This window comes from Nerophis lumbriciformis, linkage group LG13 (genome assembly GCF_033978685.3).
Source record: "Nerophis lumbriciformis linkage group LG13, RoL_Nlum_v2.1, whole genome shotgun sequence".
Taxonomy (NCBI): Eukaryota; Metazoa; Chordata; class Actinopteri; order Syngnathiformes; family Syngnathidae; genus Nerophis; species Nerophis lumbriciformis.
The window spans coordinates 35981431-36009177 of NC_084560.2; the positions used below are offsets into that span (position 1 = coordinate 35981431).

Consider the following 27747-nt stretch of genomic DNA (forward strand, 5'->3'; position numbering starts at 1 on the left):
GTTATATTAGAGATGGTTAAGTGCTACTTGATCAGGATAAAGATGGGAAAGTGCTACCTGATTATGGTAAAATACTACATGATTATGTTAGATAATGACTTACCGGGTCACGATAAAAGGTAGCTAAATCCCTACTTGGTTATATTGAAGATGATTCACTGCTACTTTGTCAGGATAAAAGTGGCAAAGAGCTACCTGATTATGGTAAGGTGCTACCTGATTATGTTAAGTAAAGTCTTACCAGTTACGATAAAGGTAGCAGAGTGCCAACGATTATGGTAGCTAAACGCAGACCTGGTTCTATTAGAGATGGTTAAGTGCTACCTGATCAGGATAAAGGTGGCAAACTGCTACCTGATTATGGTAAAGTACTACCTGATTATGTTAGATAATGACTTACCGGGTTACGATAAAGGTAGCTAAACTCCTACTTGGTTATATTGAAGATGGTTCAGTGCTACTTTGTCAGGATAAAAGTGGCAAAGAGCTACCTGATTATGGTAAGGTGCTACCTGATTATGTTAGGTGAAGTCTTACCATTTACGATAAAAGTAGCAAAGTGCTAACGATTATGGTAGCTAAACGCAGACCTGGTTCTATTAGAGATGGTTAAGCGCTACCTAAACAGGATACAGGTCTTAAAGTACTACGTGTTTGTTGGATAATGACTTACCAGGTTACGATAAAGGTAGCTAAACTCCTACTTGGTTATATTGAAGATGATTCACTGCTACTTTGTCAGGATAAAAGTGGCAAAGAGCTACCTGATTATGGTAAGGTGCTACCTGATTATGTTAGGTGAAGTCTTACCAGTTACGATAAAAGTAGCAAAGTGCTAACGATTATGGTAGCTAAACGCCGACCTGGTTATATTAGAGATGGTTAAGTGCTACTTGATCAGGATAAAGATGGGAAAGTGCTACCTGATTATGGTAAAGTACTACCTGTTTATGTTAGATAATGACTTACCGGGTCACGATAAAAGGTAGCTAAACTCCTACTTGGTTATATTGAAGATGATTCACTGCTACTTTGTCAGGATAAAAGTGGCAAAGAGCTACCTGATTATGTTAGGTAAAGTCTTACCAGTTACGATAAAAGTAGCAAAGTGCTAACGATTATGGTAGCTAAACGCCGACCTGGTTATATTAGAGATGGTTAAGTGCTACTTGATCAGGATAAAGATGGGAAAGTGCTACCTGATTATGTTAGATAATGACTTACTGGGTTATGATAAAGGTAGCTAAATTCATACTTGGTTATATTGAAGATGATTCACTGCTACTTTGTCAGGATAAAAGTGGCAAAGAGCTACCTGATTATGTTAGGTGAAGTCTTACCAGTTACGATAAAAGTAGCAAAGTGCTAACGATTATGGTAGCTAAACGCCGACCTGGTTATATTAGAGATGGTTAAGTGCTACTTGATCAGGATAAAGATGGGAAAGTGCTACCTGATTATGGTAAAATACTACATGATTATGTTAGATAATGACTTACCGGGTCACGATAAAAGGTAGCTAAATCCCTACTTGGTTATATTGAAGATGATTCACTGCTACTTTGTCAGGATAAAAGTGGCAAAGAGCTACCTGATTATGGTAAGGTGCTACCTGATTATGTTAAGTAAAGTCTTACCAGTTACGATAAAGGTAGCAGAGTGCCAACGATTATGGTAGCTAAACGCAGACCTGGTTCTATTAGAGATGGTTAAGTGCTACCTGATCAGGATAAAGGTGGCAAACTGCTACCTGATTATGGTAAAGTACTACCTGATTATGTTAGATAATGACTTACCGGGTTACGATAAAGGTAGCTAAACTCCTACTTGGTTATATTGAAGATGGTTCAGTGCTACTTTGTCAGGATAAAAGTGGCAAAGAGCTACCTGATTATGGTAAGGTGCTACCTGATTATGTTAGGTGAAGTCTTACCATTTACGATAAAAGTAGCAAAGTGCTAACGATTATGGTAGCTAAACGCAGACCTGGTTCTATTAGAGATGGTTAAGCGCTACCTAAACAGGATACAGGTCTTAAAGTACTACGTGTTTGTTGGATAATGACTTACCAGGTTACGATAAAGGTAGCTAAACTCCTACTTGGTTATATTGAAGATGATTCACTGCTACTTTGTCAGGATAAAAGTGGCAAAGAGCTACCTGATTATGGTAAGGTGCTACCTGATTATGTTAGGTGAAGTCTTACCAGTTACGATAAAAGTAGCAAAGTGCTAACGATTATGGTAGCTAAACGCCGACCTGGTTATATTAGAGATGGTTAAGTGCTACTTGATCAGGATAAAGATGGGAAAGTGCTACCTGATTATGGTAAAGTACTACCTGTTTATGTTAGATAATGACTTACCGGGTCACGATAAAAGGTAGCTAAACTCCTACTTGGTTATATTGAAGATGATTCACTGCTACTTTGTCAGGATAAAAGTGGCAAAGAGCTACCTGATTATGTTAGGTAAAGTCTTACCAGTTACGATAAAAGTAGCAAAGTGCTAACGATTATGGTAGCTAAACGCCGACCTGGTTATATTAGAGATGGTTAAGTGCTACTTGATCAGGATAAAGATGGGAAAGTGCTACCTGATTATGTTAGATAATGACTTACTGGGTTACGATAAAGGTAGCTAAATTCATACTTGGTTATATTGAAGATGATTCACTGCTACTTTGTCAGGATAAAAGTAGCAAAAAGCTACCTGATTATGGTAAGGTGCTACCTGATTATGTTAGGTGAAGTCTTACCAGTTACGATAAAAGTAGCAAAGTGCTAACGATTATGGTAGCTAAACGACGACCTGGTTATATTAGAGATGGTTAAGTACTACTTGATCAGGATAAAGATGGGAAAGTGCTACCTGATTATGGTAAAGTACTACCTGATTATGTTAGATAATGACTTACTAGGTTACGATAAAGGTAGCTAAACTCCTACTTGGTTATATTGAAGATGATTCACTGCTACTTTGTCAGGATAAAAGTGGCAAAGAGCTACCTGATTATGGTAAGGTGCTACCTGATTATGTAAAGTAAAGTCTTACCAGTTACGATAAAGGAAGAAGAGTGCCAACGATTATGGTAGCTAAACGCAGACCTGGTTCTATTAGAGATGGTTAAGTGCTACTTGATCAGGATAAAGATGGGAAAGTACTACCTGATTATAGTAAAGTGCTACCTACTTTAAAGTATGGGTGTTAAATGAGTGGAACACTTAAACAAAGAACACGTAAAACTGATAACACATTCAGAGAATCACAAGTCCAGTTCAATTTCAATTCCGGCATTTTAGGCTGCAACAATCAAGCTGATTGATATCGACCACTATCAACCTCGATGGAAAGATTTACTGTATTGCGCTAAAGACATGCAAGGAATGTTTGCTTAACACAGATTTGGTTCCACAAATACATTTAGCCCCCCCCCCGACCATGCTGCTGCAGTGTCGGGAAAAAAAAAAAAAAAAAAGCATCGTAACTTTTATGCCTCCTGGTGTTGTTCTTGTTTCATAATAAAAAGCCGTAAATCAGGTCGGATATTTACGCGGTGAATGTCAGCGTAAAAGATGCTCGCTGTCACGCGGACGTATCGCAGCCGACGCTCAGGCGCCATCTGTGCGGCCGGCTGACATTTTGCATCCGTGGAAAAAGAAAAAAAAAAGAAAAGCTAATTAATTCTTGTCTGCACCTGACAGTGCCACCCCCCTCCGCCACCCCCCGCCCGCGTGACGGAGGAAGAGAAGAAAACCGCAAACAATCTTTCCAACAAGTCAGCCTTTGTTTGTGGAGTCGAATGAAAGGACGACTCCATTCTCTTCCAGCGTGCAGTGTTTACTCTGCCTGGGAGAAAATCCCTCCTCGGTTATGATTATGCACGCCGGGTCGTCACGCTGAGAGCTGTTTGCATCCGGGATGTGTTTTCTAATTGAGGTCAAGTCCACGTAAAGCGAAAGCCGAGAGGCGGCGATAAAAGCCCTCGTCTCCCGCTGCGTGACGCCCGCCTCCTTCAGCCTCGCAAAGGTTACCGTATTTTCCCGACTATAGAGCGCACCATGAATTGATTAACGTGGACCCCGACTTAAACAAGTTGAAAAACGTATTCGGGTCTTACCATTTAGTGGTCAATTGTACGAAATATGTACTGTACTGTGCAATCTACTAATAAAAGTCTCAATCAATCAATCAAAACCAGCGATACACGCCGCATACTATGGCGTCACATTAGTGCCAAAAATCCGAGCGCATAAAAACTGTTATCGCGCGCTGATTCTCCACTTCGTGCGCGCGCGCGACACCCTTTTGCGCACGCGCGGTGCCTTTCTGTGCACGCGCGACGCCTTTCTGCGCGCTCTCTGCGTACTCCTGGCATCTCTCCTCGCGCTGTCATGTTTCTTTTTGGCACTTTGGGGGCGGGTATGCTTAGACGGCCCTTTCTTTCTCATTGGCTGTGAGCATTTTTCATATGACCAATCATTCTCCAGTGTAGCAACGTTGTAGCCATCTTACCTCGGACATCTAGCCTCAATCATTACATTGATGTCAATGGTACATGTATTAATGACATTACCATAACTTGCTCGATTTTCAACCAATTTACAAACGGTTTGCCTTGTTACAAATCTTATTACATGTAGATATGACATAGGATGCTGTACCTGTTGAAATTACCTCTTTCGCTTTAAAAAAAAAATGACTTAATTGTGCAACATAGTTGTGTAGGGTCAGTGTTAGTCAGTTCTCTGATTATTTTAAACTGTTTCAGAATACATTATTAAAAGCTATTTTTAACATTTTAAAAACAAAATTCAAAGATTATTTCATTAATTTTATGGCTGAATCAAAAGAAATTCCATAAATTAGAAAACAAATGTTCAAGAAGAAGTGAAAATATAAAATAATGTTATGGTTGGATGTTATTGCTGGTGGACCAGTTCTGGCTGAAAGATGTGATTATGGTGTTTGTTGTCTTATTATTTATTTGGGTCACATTTTGTATTACCCTGTATTGTGTTTATGTGGTATGAAATAACCTTCATCAACGCGCGACATTTTTTTATCCACTTCTTCCTCCGTAAATCTTGATACATATTGACGATGACCCGCCCTGCTATACTTCTGATTGGCTCTGAGCATTTTTCAGCATTTTTCGCCTGACCAATCAGAAAGAAGGGGCCGTCTAAGCATACCCGCCTCCAAAGTGCCAAAAAGAAACATGACAGCGCGAGGAGAGATGCCCGGAGTACACAGAGAGCGCGCAGAAAGGCGTCGCGCGCGCGCAGAAAGGCACCGCGCGCGCGCAAAAAGGCACCACACGCGCGCAAAAGGGTGTCGCGCGCGCACGAAGTGGAGAATCAGCGCGCGATAACAGTTTTTATGCGCTCGGATTTTTGGCACTAATGTGACGCCATAGCATACTGTAAAAACTGAAATCTAAGTAAGATTAAATATCTCAAATAAGGGTGATATTTGCTTATTTTCTGTCTAATAAGATAATTCTTCTCACTAAGCAGATTTTATGTTAGAGTGTTTTACTTGTTTTAAGTGTTTTGGTCCTAAATGATCTCAGTAAGATATTACAGGTTGTTGCTGAGATTTGATGACCTAGATTGAGTAAAACATGCTTGAAACTAGAATATCAACTGTTGCAAAGCCGTGTCATCAACACTCACAAGTATAAAACTGCTTTTTTTAAATAATTTCTTACTTCAAGCATGAAAAAAAAAATCATGATGCCGAGCGCATATCATTATGTCAAGATAATGCAGGCATGTGATTTTTCCGTCTAAAGTCGGAATTCCGTCTTTTTTAATCTTGGGAAGAAAAAAAATATTATCTCCCGTTTTTCCGTTTTTTTTTCCGACCCTAAATCAAGATTCGAGACGTAGTTTATATTACGCCGTAGTTGATTGGTCGATATGTTCCTTGTGACCAATCAGGACATCTGCATACCTGCAAACTTTTGAAATCAGAAAAACCTAGTAGCCAGGGTCCAGTGGCCGCAGGCCCCGGTAGGTCCAGGACAAAGTCCTGGTGGGGGGTTCCTTCGCCCCCCGACGCAAAATGATTATTAGCATTCAGACAGGTTAAAATGTTGCTAAAACCATCACTTTTCTATCAGTCACAGTGACTTTTCAAAACAAAAATATTACAGCAAAAATCATATGGGTTGATTGACATGTTTATTCTGTAAGCTAACTTCAATAGTTTGAAATTATTTTGACAGTTAATGCCAGTTATCCTGTCAACCTTTCACAAGACTTCAATTTGTTAATTGAAAGTATAAACAGTATAAACACTTTTTACAGTAAACAAATGGTAAAACAGTACTAAACAATTCCATTAAAAAAAAAATTGGTGTCATTATTAACTTTCTGTCCAAGCTTGTATAATCTACTGCCTTGTTCAATTGTAAAAAATATTCTGTGCCTAAAATTCACATTTCTATCACAATTATCATACTGTAAATATGGTAAGCTAACTTCATTAAAATTAATAGTCCTGTCAATAGCATGGAATTACAATTCAAATGTAGTTTTTTTGTAAGCCTTTCAAAAGAATTCAAAATATGAAAAATTAATGAAAATTAATTTAAGCCATCAACACTTGAAAAGTGGCACATCACATCTCTAATGTAATCATTTTAACTTTTCAACAGAAATAGCACTGCAAAAATATTAAGGACATACTTCTGTATTTTGGTAGTTATGCTGTCAACATTTAACAAGATTTCTTCAACTTGGACTTGAAAGCATAAATAGTATAAACACTTTTAACAGTATAACAGTACTAAACAATTCCAATAGATAACATTGGTGTCATTACCTTTTTGTTTGCTCAATTATTGCCTCCGTAAATAAAACTTCGGCATTTATCACATCCAAAGAATCTGTTTGGGCGACGAAAAACGTTGAAAGTTTTCCACTTGTATCGCTAGCAACGGCATTAGACTTGTGTTTTTTTGTCCCAACGTGGTCTTTTACATCGCTAATTCCTCCGTGTCCGATCGAAAAATCTTGTCTGCACAAGGTGCAATTCGCGTAGTTTTCACCCTTTTTGGAACGGATAATTATTTCCGGATAGGCTTTTTAATATTCTTCACGGAATGACTGCAGTTTTCTTTTCGGTTTAAGACTCGTATGCGATTTTTCTCCGGCTGATTCCATGATCGTTCGCTCGTTTGGAAACAATGGCCTCGTGCTTGACAGCGGTGCTATAAATAGCCTCGCGCATGGCATTCGGAATGGCTCGATAGGAAGTTACGGGAAGCAGTGTCGATTGTCATTGTTGTTACGCGATTTCGTGAATAAAACTTAAAAAAAAAATATTTTTTTTAATGAATGAAAAACCGTATTTTTTATCACTGCAACCGTAACCCGGAATAGGTTGATGAAAACCGTACTAATTACAGGAAAACCGGAGTAGTTGGCAGGTATGCATCTGTTATGAATGATGACGTTAATAACGTCATCATTCATAATCGTTATTACCGCCATTTTCCATATGTAAACAATGTCGGTTCTCAAGAGAAAGGACGCTTTACGAGTAAAAGAAATTGATAAACATGTCAAAAATAAGTTTCGATGGGACTGGATGGAAAGGGAAATCACTGATACTGTTGGGAAGAAGGAAGTTACGACTTTGTTCGGTGATTTTATTCGGAAAATCGATTGTCCCGGAAAGGTTTTGTGCACGTGGTGTCATGATAATATTGACTATGGATCACAAGGTTTCAAGGCTTTGGAAGTACATGCGAAACGCCAAACATATGAAACAACTTGAAGCAAGGAAAACAAACTTTTCACTAGCTGGTACTTTTGGATGTCAACCGAAAGTGAGCAAACCTTACGGACTTCATCCTTTGTTTACATCGACAACTGCCGTAGACATCGAGAGGAAAGATCCACCCAAACAACCCACTTCAGTTACAGACAGGGTTGTTAAAAATGAGGCAAGCTAAAAAATATTTGCTTGCGAAATACGCATGTTTGTTTTAAATATCAACCAATTATTGCTTTGCGAAATATAAATGGGTTTTTCTAAAAATAAAAAGCCATGTGAAAATATATTCTGAAATTACAGAAATTCAAAGAGTCGCATTATTGATTCCAGTTAACAAATTATTTGAAATAAATTTGCATATAATACTATTTTGTAATATTAAGTTCTTATGTAGTCTCTTGAAACAATATTGTCAGTGGTGTAACAATCTTGAAGGTAAATATTTTCACACTTGTTTCATGCAATATGTCAGTGTCCTCACATTATTATTATTTCCTATTTTCAAATTTGAGTAAACAATACTAAACATGTTTAATTATTTTCATAAATGTATATCCTATTTTGGCGAAAAGAATGAAATGTTTACATTTGGTATTTTGTTATATTTATAACTAAACTTGTAGGCAATTAGGCATATACATTAAAACTGTGAATTGTTATTAGTGATAATAACACTGATCAATGTGACACCTGTGGATGTGACTAAATACTGTTGGGACTGAACCATATACAGTGATTCATTAGCATAATTGGGTTATGTATGTTCTATTAATGATGTTTTCATGTCTTTAAACACTAAAATATTTTCTTCAAATGGTGCTCTCTTTGTTAATTTTAGCATGTGAAAAACCAGGAGCTTCGTCCCCCAGACCCCCGGAAATGTTTTCAGTCTTTTTCATTGTGGTCAAATCACATGCCTGATAATGGCACTAGCATTTACTTAATTTAAGAATATTTTTCAACATATTGAGCAAAAAAGGTCTTAATTTTTTTTTCTACCAAGAAAAGTGCACTTGTTATTAGTGAGAATATTCTTATTTTAAGGTATTTTTGGGTTCATTGAGGTTAGCTAATTTTACTTGTTTTGGAAAGTCTTGACAAGCCGAATTTTCTTGTTCTATTGGCAGATAATTTTGCTTAGTTCAAATAAAATACCCCAAATTTTTTTTTTTTTTTTTTCTTGTTTTTGAACACTGACTTTTTGCAGTGCACCCACCACGTTTTACAAGGAAAAAATAGTTCTCCTCATATTAGCCGCACCGGACTATAAGCGGCAGATATCGTTGTGAATATTAGAGTTTGAAAAACAGCTAACTTCGACAAAAATGCTATAGTAAAATAGTGTTTGTTTGGATGAACACATACTGGTCAAAATAACAAGGGTGGACCTTGTTGTGTGAATGCTCCAAAATGCATCTATTTATTCTCCTTCTTCTCCAGATTTTAGCGCACTCTACCTTCCACATTTTTCATTCAATTCAAACCGTTCCAACTAGAGATGTCCGATAATGGCTTTTTTTGCCGATATCCGATATTGTCCAACTCTTAATTACTGATTCCGATACCAACCGATACCGATATATACAGTCGTGGAATTAACACATTATTATGCCTAATTTTGTTGTGATGCCCCGCTGGATGCATTAAACAATGTAACAAGGTTTTCCAAAATAAATCAACTCAAGTTATGGAAAAAAATGCCAACATGGCACTGCCATATTTATTATTGAAGTCACAAAGTGCATTATTTTTTTTAACATACCTCAAAGCAGCAGCTTGGAATTTGGGACATGCTCTCCCTGAGAGAGCATGAGGAGGTTGAGGTGGGGGAGGGGAGGATAGGGAGTAGTGGGGGTGTATATTGTAGCGTCCCGGAAGAGTTAGTGCTGCAAGGGGTTCTGGGTATTTGTTCTGTTGTGTTTATGTTGTGTTACGGTGCAGATGTTCTCCCGAAATGTGTTTGTCATTCTTGTTTGGTGTGGGTTCACAGTGTGGCGCATATTTGTAACAGTGTTAAAGTTGTTTACACGGCCACCCTCAGTGTGACCTGTATGGCTGTTGACCAAGTATGCCTTGCATTCACTTGTGCGTGTGAAAAGCTGTAGATATTATGTGACTGGGCCTGCACGTAAAGGCAGTGCCTTTAAGCTTTATTGGCACGATGTACTTCTACCTGCGTCCGTGTACACAGCGGCGTTTTAAAAAGTCATACATTTTACTTTTTGAAACCGATACCGATAATTTCTGATAGTACATTTTAAAGCATGTATCGGCCGATAATATCGGCAGTCCGATATTATCGGACATCTCTAGTTAGCATATTAGCTAATGCTAGCGACGCTAGCTTGATTACATTAGGACAGCGCGTACAAATATGCATGCAAACACTCCTACAGACATCACACATGGGACGCTTTAGTGAGTATGAACAGTTTTAGTTATATTGTAAAACTTACAAACGTTGCCTGGAGTGATGAATGAAGAATCCATACGAGTCTAAACGCTATTGACAGCTGGTAGGCCAACGCCACACTCCGGTTGAAAAAAATGTATTAAAAAAAAGCACGATGCTCGCCATAGATGGCGCCATAGGACAAACAATAAAAACCTTTTTAGGCGTATTTGCAGTTTTTTCGTTTGAACTACTTTTTAAAACAAATGTTATGGAGCCAGAACACTGCCAGTAAGGTTTGGTATCGAAAAAAATAAAAAATAAAAAAGACTTCTTACTGGCAGTGTTCTGGCTCCATAGTATGTTATACTTTTTCATTACATGGTCACTAGTGCCTAGTTTCTCTTGTTATATTCTTATTTTACTGTTATATTTTTATTCTCATTGTTGCTATTTATTTTTATTCTTATTGTAATATTTTTCTATTTTGTTTCCATTTATACCCCCATTATTTAATTTTTACTTTTTAAATTCGATCTCAATTATGTACACTGCTGCTGGAATTTTTTAATTTTCCTGAGGGAATTTTCCTGAAGGAATCAATAAAGTACTGTCTATCTATCTATCTATCTATTGTGAAGAATGCATATATATATGTTTAAGAGTTATTTCTTTTTAATTCATAGTCTAATCTTATGTCCGCAAGTAAACTATGTGTGTTACCTTGAGGGCCTGCACTGTATGAGATGGAATACTCCCTTTTGTCTTATCTGTAGTGGAACAATGAAGCCGTGTTCCTTTTCAGACAGGTGGGGGCCTTCTTCGTTTTGCAAGAAGTAGGCTCTTCCGTTCGAGTGTTAGATCAACTCGAGCAGCCGATACGAATGTATTGATTGAGTTGACCTCCCAAAGCTTTGGAATAAACTAGAAAATATTCCTATTCTGTCCTGGTGATCCTTCTTACTCAGTTTATATGTCATCCAAAAGAACTTGGGATTGACCAGTAACTTAAATTCCCTTGGAGGAAGAACTGGTCCGACGCAACACTATCCATCTATCCATCCATCCATCCATCCATCCACCCATCCACCCATCTGTTATCGGAGAGAAAGACCTAAATTGGCCGCACCGTCTAATAAAAATCTGCAGGGTGCAAATTGTATAGTGCGAAATTTACGGTACATCCGCCATCTCGGAGCTCACCTGTCATATTGCAGTACGCCTGCGCGGCGCCCAGGGGTCCGCTCCCGTCCGGATCGATGGCGTAGAAGCCCGAGGAGCCGCCGATCAGCTTGTAGGCCTCGCAGGACGACTCGTAGACGGCTGCGGAGAAGGAAGGGTCGGGGTGTCAAAGAAGGACAATTTCCAACCTTAATAGTCTTATTAAGTCCAAATGAAAAATAATACACCAATTCATAACCTGAATGGGATTTCATCGACCGGTTTCTGATCTCGTTTATCCCTGCTGGACCGCCTATGTCTATGCGGAAGGTTCTGGAGGGGGACTGGGCCGGCTTTTTAAGAACTATTACATTAATCATGTACAATAGGGAAGGTATTTTTATGGCCCCATTCCTGGCCGGATCTCGCGTGAGAGGAAGAGGAGGGGTTTATCATTTTGCAACGCAGTCTACTAAAAATAATGGAAAGCGCCACTCTCCGTACCAACCGACGCTGTGGTCATAGTTGGAATTGCCACATTTTAAGATATTCAACACGCTACTGCCGTCTGGCGGCTCAGGTGGATTGTGCGCGCCACCATTTTCGTCACGTTTCACGTGTCAGGTATGAATCCCCTTTGTACTGTATGTTCACAGATTGAGTCAGTGCTTCTCAATTATTTTCTGGAGGAGAAAACCAAACCTCCACCCTGACTATAAATAGCATCAGTTCTGTATAAAATTGTTATAAGTACACCTCTGCATAACATTCGAGAAAACAAACAAACAAAAAATATTGATCAACTCGCGACAAAAGAATAACTTTCTATGACAGAAAATATTGAAAGTGCATCAACTTACCTGAAATGAAAAAAATAAATAAATCCTTATTGAAACAAAAAACGTTTTTTTTTACCAACTTGAACCATTTGATACTGAAAAATACAGCAAAAATAAAAATAAAAGCATAATAATAAATTCAAATTGATCAGCACATGGGAGCACAATATATACACAACACTTTAACCCCCAAAACTAAAAATAAAACAATTTGTGTTTTTAAATAAAAATGAGGAAAGTCAGGATTAATGGTTAAAATGAGCACGTGCACGTTTTGTCGAGCACAGCTTTTCAAAGTAAGGTGTTAGGGGAATATTTTCCACCTTCAAGGCGGTCCCACTCTCATTTTACTTTGTTCTGTTCAAGGACGAAACACAATGGGTTTTTATCGTTGCCAACACACACACACACACACACACACACACACACACACACACACACACACACACACACACACACACACACACACACACACACACACACACACACAGTATCTTATTGGTTTCGATGGTGAGGAGAGGTGCCAAGAACGAGCCAAAGAGAAGGAATGTGCGTGTGTCTAAAACACATGCTTAGGTTAATGTTCAGGTTCAGAACTCAGCCAAGTAGGACAAAAGCATGTGAGTTGAGGGACAATCCAGGGCAGACTTGGGCAAGTTAAGGCCCGGGGGCCACATGCGGCCCGTTAAGCTTTTCAATCTGGCCCGCCGGACATTCCCAAATAATTTTTTTTAGATGTTTAAGATAGAAGGTTTAGCTGCCATTATGATGTGCAGTGATGTTGTCACGGTGGGGGTCGCATCTTTATGCGGGGTCGTTCTCCCGGGATGCAGAACGGACAACTCCGGACAAAGCGTGAAGGTAGGAGTATGATTTATTTAACATAAATCCATACTTGCCAACATTGAGACCTTCGATTTCGGGAGGTGGGGGCGTGGTCGGGGTGGGGCGGGGGGCGTGGTTGGGGGCGTGGTTAAGATATATATATAAGAAATACTTGACTTTCAGTGAATTCTAGCTATATATATATATATATTTTATTACATATATATATATATATATATGTATATATATATAAATAAATAAAAGAAATACTTGAATTTCAGTGTTCATTTATTTACACATATACACACACATAACACTCCTCTACTCATTGTTGAGTTAAGGGTTGAATTGTCCATCCTTGTTCTATTCTCTGTCACTATTTCAGAACACACACATTATACAAATATACATTATAAAATCAATAAGAAAACGGGAGCTCTAATTTGGGAGTCTGAATTTGGATCAGAAGTTCTTATATAAACATTGCGCACTCACGTCGCCTTTTTGTATTGATTACTGCAGCTGTGCACTGGATTCATTCCCAAATACAAACTACAACTCACAAACACTTTAGAGTTAGGCTCCACCATCAGAATGTGTACTTAAACTTATAAAGATCACATGGATATTATTCAGTGAGTTGATTCACCAAAACTAACCTGTTATACAGGAGGAAAAAGCACACAGGATGTTTCAATTGTTCACAGACTGGTCGCGCTCATCAGAATGACAAGACACTTCCGGTCTGCAGGTGATAGCATTCGATTGGGAAGAAACGCCCTACTGCCCCCTACTGACCAATGTGAATACTTATAAATGTGTAATGACAGCTCCAAAAACGAATTCAAACCACAAAATAAAATAAATAAATCAACACAAAAATGTGACACATTATGGGTGGGTCACATATGCATGTACAGTAGATGGCAGTATTGTCCTGTTTAAAAGTGTCACAACATTGCTGTTTATTGCAGACGAACTGCTTTACGGTAGACAAAAACTTGACTGCTGTTGTTGTGTGTTGTTGCCACGCTGGGAGGACATTAATGAAACTGCCTAACAATAAACCCACATAAGAAACCAAGAACTCGCCCTCCATCATTAGCTGTTTATATTGTGGGAAAGCGGACGTGTGAACAGGCTGTCAACACGTCACTCAGGTCCGTATGGAGCTGGAGGGGGCGTGGCCTCCAGCTCCGCCTGAATTTCGGGAGAAAATTTGTCCCCGGAGGTTTTCGGGAGAGCCGCTGAATTTCGGGAGTCTCCCGGAAAATCCGGGAGGGTTGGCAAGCAGCTTAAACCAAAAACAGGAAGCAAAAGGAAAGCGTGCCGTTCGCAGGAAAAGCTAAAGAAACCCAACTTAGCACTGGAATCTAGTGATGGGTCCGGCAACACCGATGCATCGGCGCATGCGTCGAGCTCATAGAGCAAAACCCTGTGTCGGTGCACGTACCGCTTTTAGAAAGTCACGTGACCGATCATGAGCTGTTTCGGTCACGTGACCGATACGCGAACTGTGTCGCACTGACGCCAAACTGTGTTTATAAGGACGCGCATCTGTCAATGAGATGCTGCTGCCAACAGAATCGCCGCACTTCTGTCGTTGGTCATTTGTGATTTATCGTCGTCGGAGATCATGGAGCAGCTTCAGGCAAAAAGAACGATTTCCGCCGTGTGGGATTATTTTGATCATATCGGGAAAAAAAAGGTATTTGTGTTCATTTCCTTGTCGTTTCATCCTGTTCTTTTAAAGTTTCCACTTGATCTATTATTAATTCAAAATGATTCTTAGTTTACTATTCATATTTTCTGCAGGTTAAATGTCGCATTTGTACGACAGAATTGTCGTACATTAACAAATCCACCTCCTCAATGCTGAGGCATTGTAGGGCCAGGCATGAAAATGAAGTTCCAAAGACACCCAGGATAATAACTAAGAAGAGAAATCGTCTAAAATTTAATACGTTGGAAAAACTGGGTGTTTTTTTTAATAAAAATGTGTAAAAAAAATAAAAATTCCCAGTCCACAAGCATCCTCATTCACAACACGTTCTCTTACGTTATAATACATGTTCACATTATTTATTGACTATATCTAAAATAGATAAAAATATATTTTTATTTAAATGAAGATATGAAATAATTCTAAATGAAATACAATGACTTGGTTTATATTAGTGATGGGTCCGGCAACACCGATGCATCGGCGCATGCGTCGAGCTCATAGAGCAAAACCCTGTGTCGGTGCACGTACCGATTTTAGAAAGTCACGTGACCGATCATGAGCTGTTTTGGTCACGTGACCGATACGTGAACTGTGTCGCACTGACGCCTCCTCTGTGCCCTGTGAGCGTGTCTTCTCTACAGCCGGATAAATAATAACTAAGAAGAGAAATCGTCTAAAATGTAATACGTCGGAAAAACTTTTTATATTTATTTATAAAAATGTGTAAAAAATTAAAATAAAATAAATTCCCAGTCCACAATCATCCACAACACGTTCTCTTAGATTTCCATGTTATGATACATGTTCACATTATTTATTGACTGTATCTAAAAAAGATACAAATATATTTTTATTTAAATGAAGATATGAAATAATCCTAAATGAAATACAATGACTTGGTTTATATTACTGTATATAGTAGGGCAGGGGTCACCAACGCGGTGCCCGCGGTCACCAGGTAGCCCGTAAGGACCAGATCAGTCGCCCGCTGGCCTGTTCTAAAAATAGCTCAAAGAGCAGCACTTACCAGTGAGCTGCCTCTATTTTTAAAATTGTATTTATTTACTAGCAAGCTGGACTCGCTTTGCTCGACATTTTTAATTCTAAGAGAGACAAAACTCAAATAGAATTTGAAAATCCAAGAAAATATTTTAAAGACTTGGTCTTCACTTGATTAAATAAATTCATAAATTTTTTTACTTTGCTTCTTATTACTTTTAGAAATACAATTTTAGAGAAAAAATACAACCTTAAAAATGATTTTAGGATTTTTAAACAAATATACCTTTTTACCTTTTAAATTTCTTCCTCTTCTTTCCTGACAATTTAAATCAATGTTCAAGTAAATTTATTGTTTTTATTGTAAAGAATAATAAATATTTTAGCGATGAAGAATATTTGTGAAATATTTCTTCAAACTTACTATAATTAAAATTCAAAAAAATTATTCTGGCAAATCTAGAAAATCTGTAGAATCAAATTTAAATCTTATTTCAAAAGTATTTTGAATTTCTTTTACAATTTTTGTTCTGGAAAATCTAGAAGAAATACTGATTTGTCTTTGTTAGAAATATAGCTTGGTCCAATTTGTTAAATATTCTAACAAAGTGCAGATTGAATTTTAACCAATTTAAAACATGTCATCAAAATTCTAAAATGTATCTTAATCAGGAAAAATTACTAATGATGTTCCATAAATTATTTTTTTAATTTTTTCAAAAAGATTCAAATCAGCTAGTTTTTCTCTTCTATTTGTCGGTTGAATTTTAAAGAGTCGAAATTGAAGATAAACTATGTTTCAAAATTGTATTTTAATTATTTTCGTGTTTTCTCCTCTTTTAAACCGTTCAATTAAGTGTTTTTTTCATCATTTATCATTTTATTTTATCTACAAAAAACCTTCCGTAAAAGGAAAAAAAAATGTACGACAGAATGACAGACAGAAATACCCATTTTTTTAATATATATATATATATATATATATATATATATATATATATATATATATACACACATTTATTTATTTAGCTATTCTTGTTTAAATCACACTTATGTGTAACTTACAAATGACAATATATTTATTTATTTAAGTGTGTATCAAACTGGTAGCCCTTCGCATTAATCAGTACCCAAGAAGTAGTTTTTGGTTTCAAAAAGGTTGGTGACCCCTGTACTAGGACATAAAATCAGTGTCAGTTGAGTCGGTCCATAGGTTGCCTGTAGGGATTTTTAATGTCCAGCAGATGTCAGTATTTAGTGACACAGTATCGACACAGTATCAATACAGTTTTGCAATGTGTCGAAACGCTTCATGACGCCTCATCAACCCATCACTGCTGGAATCATAAACTAGGAAATTTACTACCTGTGGCATGAACAAACGAGACTTACGTGGACCAGGCATGAAGCGAACAATGACGCCAGTCCGACTGACTAGCAAAGGCAGGCTTTAATAATGCCTCTGATTAGTGCTCGGGTAGCAGGTGAGCGGCCGAACACTAATCAGAGACAGGTGAACATAATTAGCAACCATGGCAACCAAAACAAACTCAGGGAGGTGCACACACAGGAACTAAAAGGAGTCCAAACTAATAACTACACAAAACATGATCTAGACCACAGATCATGACATATGTTTTCTAATGACCGTAAGTCTTGAACTATACTAAGTATTTCAATGGTTGGAATCTGCACTTTTGGATGATATACCAGTTACTATGGTAATCTAATTAGTTACTATGGTCATCTAATTAGTTACTATAGTAATCAATGTCACAGCAGCTCAGACGAGACACCAAGCAGTGTGGGTGGGAAGCGTTTCCACAGACGCTGAAGGAGATTTTCACAACAAAGTTCTAAAGCTTAGTGATGTATCAGATATATCAGATTGTAGGTTGGTTTATTTTGTACCCTTCGCGTTCATATTTCACTGTTTCTTTCATTTTTGTTGCGTTTCACTTGATTGTAAAATATGTCGATCGAAAGGGGGTGTGACGTTCATATTTTGTCAATATACAGTGTTTTATCATTCATAGAAAAATTTAAAATTCCTTTACGTTTTTTAAGGCGGTCTGTCATGAAGTTTCCAGCATTCAATCAGACATTATTGTGAGGTTTTGTATTAGTGTTCCTAAAAATAGATATACCGACCCCCAGGCACATTTTTTTTTCTAAATGTGGCCCCCGAGTCAAAATAATGGCCCAGGCCTGATCTAGGGAGAACGCGCCAGACTTTGTAGTAAAATAAATTTTTCATCTTTAATTCTAGTCCCCTCGCCTTATTCAGACAAAAGAACCTGGGAGGTACGAACACACTCAAGTCATTTTCTGCGATTAATCGCAACTAATCGAATTGCAAGAGTGTGATTAATCGAATTAATTTTTTTTACTATTGTCACTATTTGATATATATATTTTTAGCTTACACACAAAGCTAAATAAAAAGCATAGCTATTCACATTAGCATTTTTTTTGTAAAATATTGTTTGTACTGATAAAATAAATAAATAAATAAATAGCAGAGCGACTTTATATGTGTCAACATTTTTATTTTATTTCAATTGTTTTGTTTGTTGTATACATTTCCTGTTCTACGGTTATCATCACACTTTCCCCCTTTCCCCAGTACATCCTATATGTGTGGTTGCAGTACACTCTTGTTTAATAGTAATACTACTGCATAATTACTTGGATTTGGCAGCGAGCTTCTGTTTGTTTGAACAAGATATCCAAAAAGTTGCGAGCGGATTAGGATGAAAGCTCGTGCGGCACAGAGGCGGGCTCGCAGCCAACGGAAGGCTTGACGTGATTTTTGATTCGGATCCAGGGTTTGTTTTCTGTCTGTATTTCCCCCCCTATAAATGAAGCACTTTCACAAAAAAACGTCCTTTTTTTTGCCGCGTTCCAGGCGCCAACGTACCCCAGCGACTTTGATCTGATAACATGCACAAAAGTTGACACAAACAGGTTTGAATGGCTAATCAAGTTTCCAATCCTCACCTGTGACCTGTTTTTAATTAATGTGTGTGTATAAAAGGTCAGTGAGCGTCTGGGCTTCATCCAGTGCTGCACAGATGTTTCTGGATTCTGAGTCATAGGGAAGGCAAAATAATTGTCAAAGGATCTGCGAGAAAAGGTAATTGAACTGCATAAAACAGGAAAGGGGTATAAAAAGATATCCAAGGAATTGGGAATGCCAATCAGCAGTATTGAAACGCTGATTAAGAAGTGGAAAATGAGAGATTCAGGTAGACCAGCAAAAATTTCAGCCACAACTGAAAAATCCACAAATAAGTTCAGCTGAAATACAGGACTCTCTGAAAAATTGTGGTGTGGCTGTTTCAAGACGCACAATAAGGAGGCACTTGAAGAAAAATAGGCTGCATGGTCGAGTGGCCAAAAAGTTCAATTTTGGTCTCATCACTCCAAATGACTTTGTTCCAGAAGTTCTGAGGTTTGTCTCTGTGCTGTTTGGCGTAATGGAAGCGGGATACTTTGTGACATTTGCGCAGAAATGGCTTTCTTCTGGCGACTCGACCAAGCAGCCCATTTTTCTTCAAGTGCCTCCTTTTGTCATTTTGATTTAAAAGGAGTAAACACAGTTGTTTGCCAATAAATAGCTTCACACAACCATTAAGCATGAGTGGAAGAAAGGTTTTTGTGTTATCATTCATATTCTCTGAAGAATGGCCAAGAAATCATACATTCTCCCAGGGTATGTAAACTTATGAGCACGACTGTACATGTTCAAATTACGACGGCAGACAGTAAGAGTCAATGGACCTATATTCGTATGTGTGATCTACTAAGACTGCAATGTGAAAACATCCATCCATCCATTAATTTTCTACCGCTTGTCCCTTGCACATTTTTCTCAAATAATCGGATCTCCTTTGAAACGCACACAAGGCTCTAAGGTTGGGGTCTGATCATAGCTAATCATTACTATCAACACCGACATCGCACCCTTGTGGTGAAAAATGATAACACTCATAACTTTCTTCCATATGCTGCGATCTTCTCAAAATTTTTGATGGAGGCATTTGCATATGCTATCTGTTAGCGTGCTAACCCCCCCGCTGGTTTTTAAGCCGTACGCCTCAGGGTCATATAACTTGATATTTGACACATGATAACTAGCATGCTAACCTTTTTAGCTAGTTTTTCAGCTGCACACCTCAGAGTCAAATAAATTGGAACTTGACACATGCAAACTTCTTACCTAATTTTTCTAGGCAATTTTGATGCTGTACACCTCTCAGTCATATAAGGCAATGGTCCCCAACCTTTTTGTAACTGCGGACCGGTCAACGCTTGAAAATTTGTCCCACGGACCAAGGGGGGTATGGTATTTTTAATTTTTTTTTGTCATAAAAAAATACAATCATGTGTGCTTAAGGACTGTATCCCTGCAGACTGTATTGATCTATATTGATATATAATGTAGGAACCAGAAATATTAATAACAGAAAGAAACAACCCGGTGGTTGGGGACCACTGATATAAGGTATCACTTGAGACATGCTAAATTTTAGCATGCTAGCAATAGCATGCTAACTTTTCTAGTACATTTTGCAGCCGTATGCCTCAAAGTCATATAACTTGTCACTTGAGACAAGCTAAATATTAGCATGCCCATGCTAGCATGCTAACTTTAGCATGCTAACATTTTTAGACAGTATGCTTAAGAGTCATATAACTTGATATTTGACACATACTAACTTTTAGCATGCTAACTCTTTAAGCTATTTTTTCAGCGGTACACTTCAGAGTCATATTACTTAGAACTTGACACATGCAAAATTTTTCTGACAATTTTGCAGGCGTACGCCTCAGTCATATACGTTATCATTTGAGACAAGCTACATCTTAGAATGCTAGCATAAGCATGCTAACCTTTTCAGCCAATTTTGCAGCCGTACGCCTCAGAGTCATATAACCTGTCACTGGAAAGAAGCTAAATCTTAGCATCCCCATGTTAACTTGCTAGCATGCTAACTTTAGCATGCAAACATTTTTTTAAACAATTGTGCGCCCGTATGCCTCAGAGTCATACAACTTGTTACCTGAGACATTCTAAATCTTAGCATGCTAACTTTTTCAGCCAACTTTGCAGCTGTACCCCTTAGTCACATGACGTATGAAGTATGATGTATGAAGTATGATGTATGAAGTATGAAGTTTGAAGTATGAAGTATGATGTATGATGTATGAAGTATGAAGTTTGAAGTATGAAGTATGATGTATGATGTATGAAGTATGAAGTTTGAAGTATGAAGTATGATGTATGAAGTATGATGTATGAAGTATGACGTATGAAGTATGACGTATGAAGTATGATGGATGAAGTATGAAGTACGAAGTACGACGTATGATGTATGAAGTATGACGTATGAAGTATGACATATGAAGTATGATGTATGAAGTACGAAGTATGAAGTTTGAAGTATGAAGTATGATGTATGAAGTATGATGTATGAAGTACGACGTATGAAGTATGATGTATGAAGTATGAAGTACGAAGTATGACATATGAAGTATGAAGTATGAAGTACGAAGTACGACGTATGAAGTTTGATGTATGAAGTATGATGTATGAAGTATGACGTATGACGTATGAAGTATGACGTATGAAGTACAAAGTATGACGTATGAAGTACAAAGTATGAAGTATGATGTATGAAGTATGATGTATGAAGTATGACGTATGAAGTATGATGTATGAAGTATGACGTATGAAGTATGAAGCATGAAGCATGAAGTATGACGTATGAAGAATGAAGTATGAAGTATGAAGCATGAAGTATGACGTATGAAGTATGACATATGAAGTATGAAGTATGATGTATGAAGTATGACGTATGAAGTATGACATATGAAGTATGAAGTATGATGTATGAAGCATGAAGTATGAAGTATGACGTATGAAGAATGAAGTATGACATATGAAGTATGACATATGAAGTATGATGTATGAAGCATGAAGTATGAAGTATGAAGTATGATGTATGAAGTATGAAGTATGATGTATGACGTATAATGTATGAAGTATGACATATGAAGTATGACATATGATGTATGAAGTATGAAGTATGATGTATGAAGTATGATGTATGAAGTATGATGTATGAAGTATGAAGTATGAAGTATGATGTATGAAGTATGATGTATGAAGTATGAAGTATGAAGTATGATGTATGAAGTACAAAGTACGAAGTATGATGTATGAAGTACGACGAAGTATGACGTATGAAGTATGAAGCATGAAGTATGACATATGAAGTATGACATATGAAGTATGATGCATGAAGCATGGGAGTATGAAGTATGACATATGAAGTATGAAGTTTGAAGTACGAAGTATGAAGTATGAAGGAGTTTCTGATGCCTTCCTCACTCTCACTTGTCACCCCTTCCTGTCCGTGCTTTTAATACTCATTTCTGCCTATTTTTAATTCTGGCCCCGCTCCCACCTGTCATGTTGCAGCCCACATTGAGAAGGTGTGCATGAGAAGGCGTGCATGAGAAGGCGTGCATGAGAAGGCTTGCATCAGTATTCCCGTGCCGGGAATGGCGGCGCGTGCTCGGCAAATGTCAAGGTGATCATACAGGACGTCAGAAAGCAAGAAAAAAAGTGTCTAATTGTAATAAGGCTATTTACGACCTGGTGACAAACAGGGAGAGTGTCACAATGGCGACGTGTTGCTGGTGGAGCTCACACCTGACGAGCACACCTTTTATGCAGCACTGTGTGGAAATGTTCACTGCGTCTGCTCACACCAACAACTCATCTCAGGCAAGTCCAAGCACGGCCAAACATATGAAGATAAAAAACACATTTGATGGAAAACAATTGTAGTTTTGTAGTTTTGCATGCAGAGAAACAAAGGTACTTGAACGTGAATACATGAATATTTCACGGTAGCCAAGGTTTTTTTAAAAACGTTAAATTCTTATGCTCTAATTAATGTTCACAAAGATCACTCATTAAAATGAAAACAAAGTCATTTTGTCCAAATATTTCTTTGTACTTTTATAAAGAGAAACACTTTTGTGCTTTTCCCTTTTTATTTGTGTGTAAAGAACATGCAGGGAAACATACTTGTTGGTATTTTAGGTATACAGTATAATCCTCCATCTTGCTAGCCACATTCATTCATTCATGCATATATTTTAGGTATATAATCCTCCATCTTGGGAGCCACATTCATTCATTCATGCATATATTTTAGGTATATAATCCTCCATCTTGGCAGCCACATTCATTCATTCATGCATATATTTTAGGTATATAATCCTCCATCTTGGCAGCCACATTCATTCATTCATGCATATATTTTAGGTATATAATCCTCCATCTTGGGAGCCACATTCATTCATTCATGCACATATTTTAGGTATATAATCCTCCATCTTGGGAGCCACATTCATCCATTCATTTTAGGTATATAATCCTCCATCTTGGCAGCCACATTCATCCATTCATGCATCCGTGCATTCATTTTAGGTATATAATCCTCCATCTTGGCAGCCACATTCATTCATTAATTTATTTATCCATTCATCCTTTCATTAATTTATTCATTCATCCATCCATTCTCTCATTCATCCATTCCTTAATGTATTCATCCATTTCTCCATCCGCCCACCCATTCACACATTCATCCATCAATTTATTTATTCGTTCCTGCATCCATCCATCCACCCATTCATTTATTAATTTATTAATGCATTTTGTCCCTTCATCCCTCCATCGATTCATAAATCTATTAATTTATTCATATACTCATTCATCTTTCTGTCCGTCCGTCCTTCCATCTATCCATCCATTCATTCATTCATCCATTCATGCTGTCAATTATTCATTCATTCATTATTCATTGATAATTTATAAATGTATTATTTTATTAATTCATACATTCACACTTAATAATTCCACCTGTCCATCCATCCATCCATTCATCAATTCATAAATCCATCCATTCATTCATTCATCTTTCTGTCCATCTGTCCACCCATTCATTCATTAATTTGTTCATTCATTTATTCATCATCCCTTCATCCATCCATCCTTCTATATGTCCATCCATGAATCTATTCATCCATCCATTTATTCATTATCCATCCATCCATTTCTCAATTCATCCACCCACCCACCCATTCATTCATCCATCCATCCATGCGTCCAGACATTCATCCATCATTAAATCTGTCCAGCCATTCATATATTCATTATCCATCCATCCATCCATCCATTTATCAATTCATCCATCCACCCACCCATTCATTCATCCATCCTTCCATGCGTCCAGACATTCATCCACCATTTCATCTGTCGAGCCATTCATCCATCCATATATTCGTTATCCATCCATCCATTTATCTATTCATTCATCCATATATTCATTAATCAATTAATTCATTTATCCATGATTTCATCCATCTGTCCATCCATTATCCATTGATTCATCCATTCATCCATCATTTCGTCTGTCTATTAATTACCCATCCATCCGTCCGTCCATCCATTTATTCATCATTCATATATCAATCCATCATGCATATATTCATCCATTCATCATTTATGCATCCATTCATTCATCCATCATTTCATCTATCCATTCATTTACCCACCCATCCATCCATCCATCCATCTATTCATCATTCATATATCAATCCATCCATTCATCCAGCCGTTTATTCATCCATCCTTTTATCCAGCCATCCACTCATTCATCGATATTTCATCCATTTGTTCATCAATCATTCCATCGGTCCATCCATCCAGCCATCATCTATTAATTATTAATTCATTCATTTGTTTATCCATCCATTCATCATTCAGCCATTCATTAATCAATCCATTCATTGATCGATCATTAACATCTATTTATCTGTCCATCCATTCATATATTCATCCATTCATCATTTATCCATCCATTCTTTCATCCATCCATCCATCCATTCATCATTTATCCATCCATTCTTTCATCCATCCATCCATTCATCATTGCATGTGTATTTCAATAAAGTAAAAAAAACAGCAGGCTTCTTCTCTGAAAAGAGACGACAGCAACACGCACCTGCTAGCTCAAGTGCGCCCCCCACCCTCTTGGTGGTGAGTCAGAGTACTACAGCGCCTGTTTGCATGATCTTTCTGTGTTTACATTTTGAGGGTGAAGATGTCACGCTCACACTGGATGACACACTGGCTGTGGAAGTCGACATGTTTGAATAAAAACATCACATTGGCGACACGCTGACAAACAAAAATAAGCACACATCCTGCCGCCATGAAGTCTGATATTCATAACTTCCTGTGTTTGGAGGCGGAAAGAAAGCAATCACTCACAGTCGTGACAGGTGGCGCCGGAGTAGCCTGTTCCGGAACAGTCACAGGAGAAGGAGCTCCACGTCTGGGAGCACACGCCCCCGTGCTCGCATTTGTTAGGCGCACACCTGCAACACAACAACACAACTTGAGTGTGAACACAACTCCATCTCAGACCGACCACAATCGTCAAGGTGTGCTTTTTCTTTGGCTTTTGCTGGCAGGAAGAAGAAGAAAACGCACAGAAAGTTACCTCAACATTTAAAGCAGATCTTCCTTATTGGTAAACTTGTCTGGAATAAATCAATCATCCAAATTAATAAAGTAACAAACTTAAAGTTATGTTTAGTTGGTCATTGACACACGCTAAACGTTAGCACGATAACGTTAGCATGCTCGCATGCTAAGATGAACACAAGTAAAACACGCTGCAGGACTGCTTGTATCGCACATGATATCACACACAATTAAACACGCTGCAGGACTCCTTGTATCGCACATGATATCACACACAATTAAACACGCTGCAGAACTCCTTGTATCGCATATGATATCATGCACAAGTAAACACGCTGCAGGACTGCTTGTACCGCACATGATATCACACACAATTTAAAACGCTGCAGGACTCCTTGCATCGCACATGATATCATGCACAAGTAAAACATGCTGCAGGACTGCTTGTACCGCACATGATATCACACACAATTAAAAACGCTGCAGGACTCCTTGCATCGCACATGATATCACACACAATTAAACAAGCTGCAGGACTTCTTGTATCGCATATGATATCATACACAAAAAAACACGCTGCAGGACTGCTTGTATCGCACATGACAGCACACACAAGTAAACACGGTGGAGGACTGCTTGTATCGCACATGATATCACGCACAAGTAAAACATGCTGCAGGACTGCTTGTACCGCACATGATATCACACACAACTAAAAACGCTGCAGGACTCCTTGTATCGCACATGATATCACACACAATTAAACAAGCTGCAGGACTTCTTGTATCGCATATGATATCATACACAAAAAAACACGCTGCAGGACTGCTTGTATCGCACATGACAGCACACACAAGTAAACACGGTGGAGGACTGCTTGTATCGCACATGATATCATGCACAAGTAAAACATGCTGCAGGACTGCTTGTACCGCACATGATATCACACACAACTAAAAACGCTGCAGGACTCCTTGTATCGCACATGATATCACACACAATTAAACAAGCTGCAGGACTTCTTGTATCGCATATGATATCATACACAAAAAAACACGCTGCAGGACTGCTTGTATCGCACATGACAGCACACACAAGTAAACACGGTGGAGGACTGCTTGTATCGCACATGATATCACGCACAAGTAAAACATGCTGCAGGACTGCTTGTACCGCACATGATATCACACACAACTAAAAACGCTGCAGGACTCCTTGTATCGCACATGATATGACACACAATTAAACAAGCTGCAGGACTTCTTGTATCGCATATGATATCATACACAAAAAAACACGCTGCAGGACTGCTTGTATCGCACATGACAGCACACACAAGTAAACACGGTGGAGGACTGCTTGTATCGCACATGATATCACGCACAAGTAAAACATGCTGCAGGACTGCTTGTACCTCACATGATATCACACACAACTAAAAACGCTGCAGGACTCCTTGCATCGCACATGATATCACACACAATTAAACAAGCTGCAGGACTTCTTGTATCGCATATGATATCATACACAAAAAAACACGCTGCAGGACTGCTTGTATCGCACATGACAGCACACACAAGTAAACACGGTGGAGGACTGCTTGTGTCGCACATGATATCACGCACAAGTAAAACATGCTGCAGGACTGCTTGTATCGCACATGATATCACACACAATTAAACACGCTGCAGGACTCCTTGCATCGCACATGATATCACACACAATTAAAAACGCTGCAGGACTCCTTGTATCGCACATAATATCATGCACAAGTAAACATGCTGCAGGACTGCTTGTACCGCACATGATATCACACACAATTAAAAACGCTGCAGGACTCCTTGCATCGCACATGATATCACACACAATTAAACATGCTGCAGGACTTCTTGTATCGCATATGATATCATACACAAAAAAACACGCTGCAGGACTGCCTGTATCGCACATGACAGCATACACAAGTAAACACGGTGGAGGACTGCTTGCATCGCACTTGATATCACACACAAGTAAAACACGCTGCAGGACTGCTTGTATCGCACATGATATCACACACAATTAAACACGCTGCAGGACTCCTTGTATCGCGCATGATATCACACACAATTAAACACGCTGCAGAACTCCTTGTATCGCATATGATATCATGCACAAGTAAACACGCTGCAGGACTGCTTGTACCGCACATGATATCACACACAATTAAAAACGCTGCAGGACTCCTTGCATTGCACATGATATCATGCACAAGTAAACATGCTGCAGGACTGCTTGTACCGCACATGATATCACACACAATTAAAAACGCTGCAGGACTCCTTGCATCGCACATGATATCACACACAATTAAACAAGCTGCAGGACTTCTTGTATCGCATATGATATCATACACAAAAAAACACGCTGCAGGACTGCTTGTATCGCACATGACAGCACACACAAGTAAA

At 38.3% G+C, this 27747-nt stretch overlaps 1 protein-coding gene across 3 annotated transcripts in view; it reads right to left on the reverse strand.

Annotated features, from left to right (window-relative positions):
- LOC133613398 (contactin-associated protein-like 5) overlaps positions 1 to 27747 on the reverse strand; it is a 314549-nt gene that overhangs the window by 62771 nt on the left and 224031 nt on the right. For all 3 annotated transcript variants that reach the window (XM_061970920.2, XM_072914523.1, XM_072914522.1), the window contains 2 exons: positions 25082 to 25188; positions 11383 to 11502 (listed from right to left, as the gene is read on the reverse strand). In XM_061970920.2, the coding sequence (XP_061826904.2) occupies positions 11383 to 11502; positions 25082 to 25188 (227 nt within the window). The remainder of the gene's footprint in view (positions 1 to 11382; positions 11503 to 25081; positions 25189 to 27747) is intronic.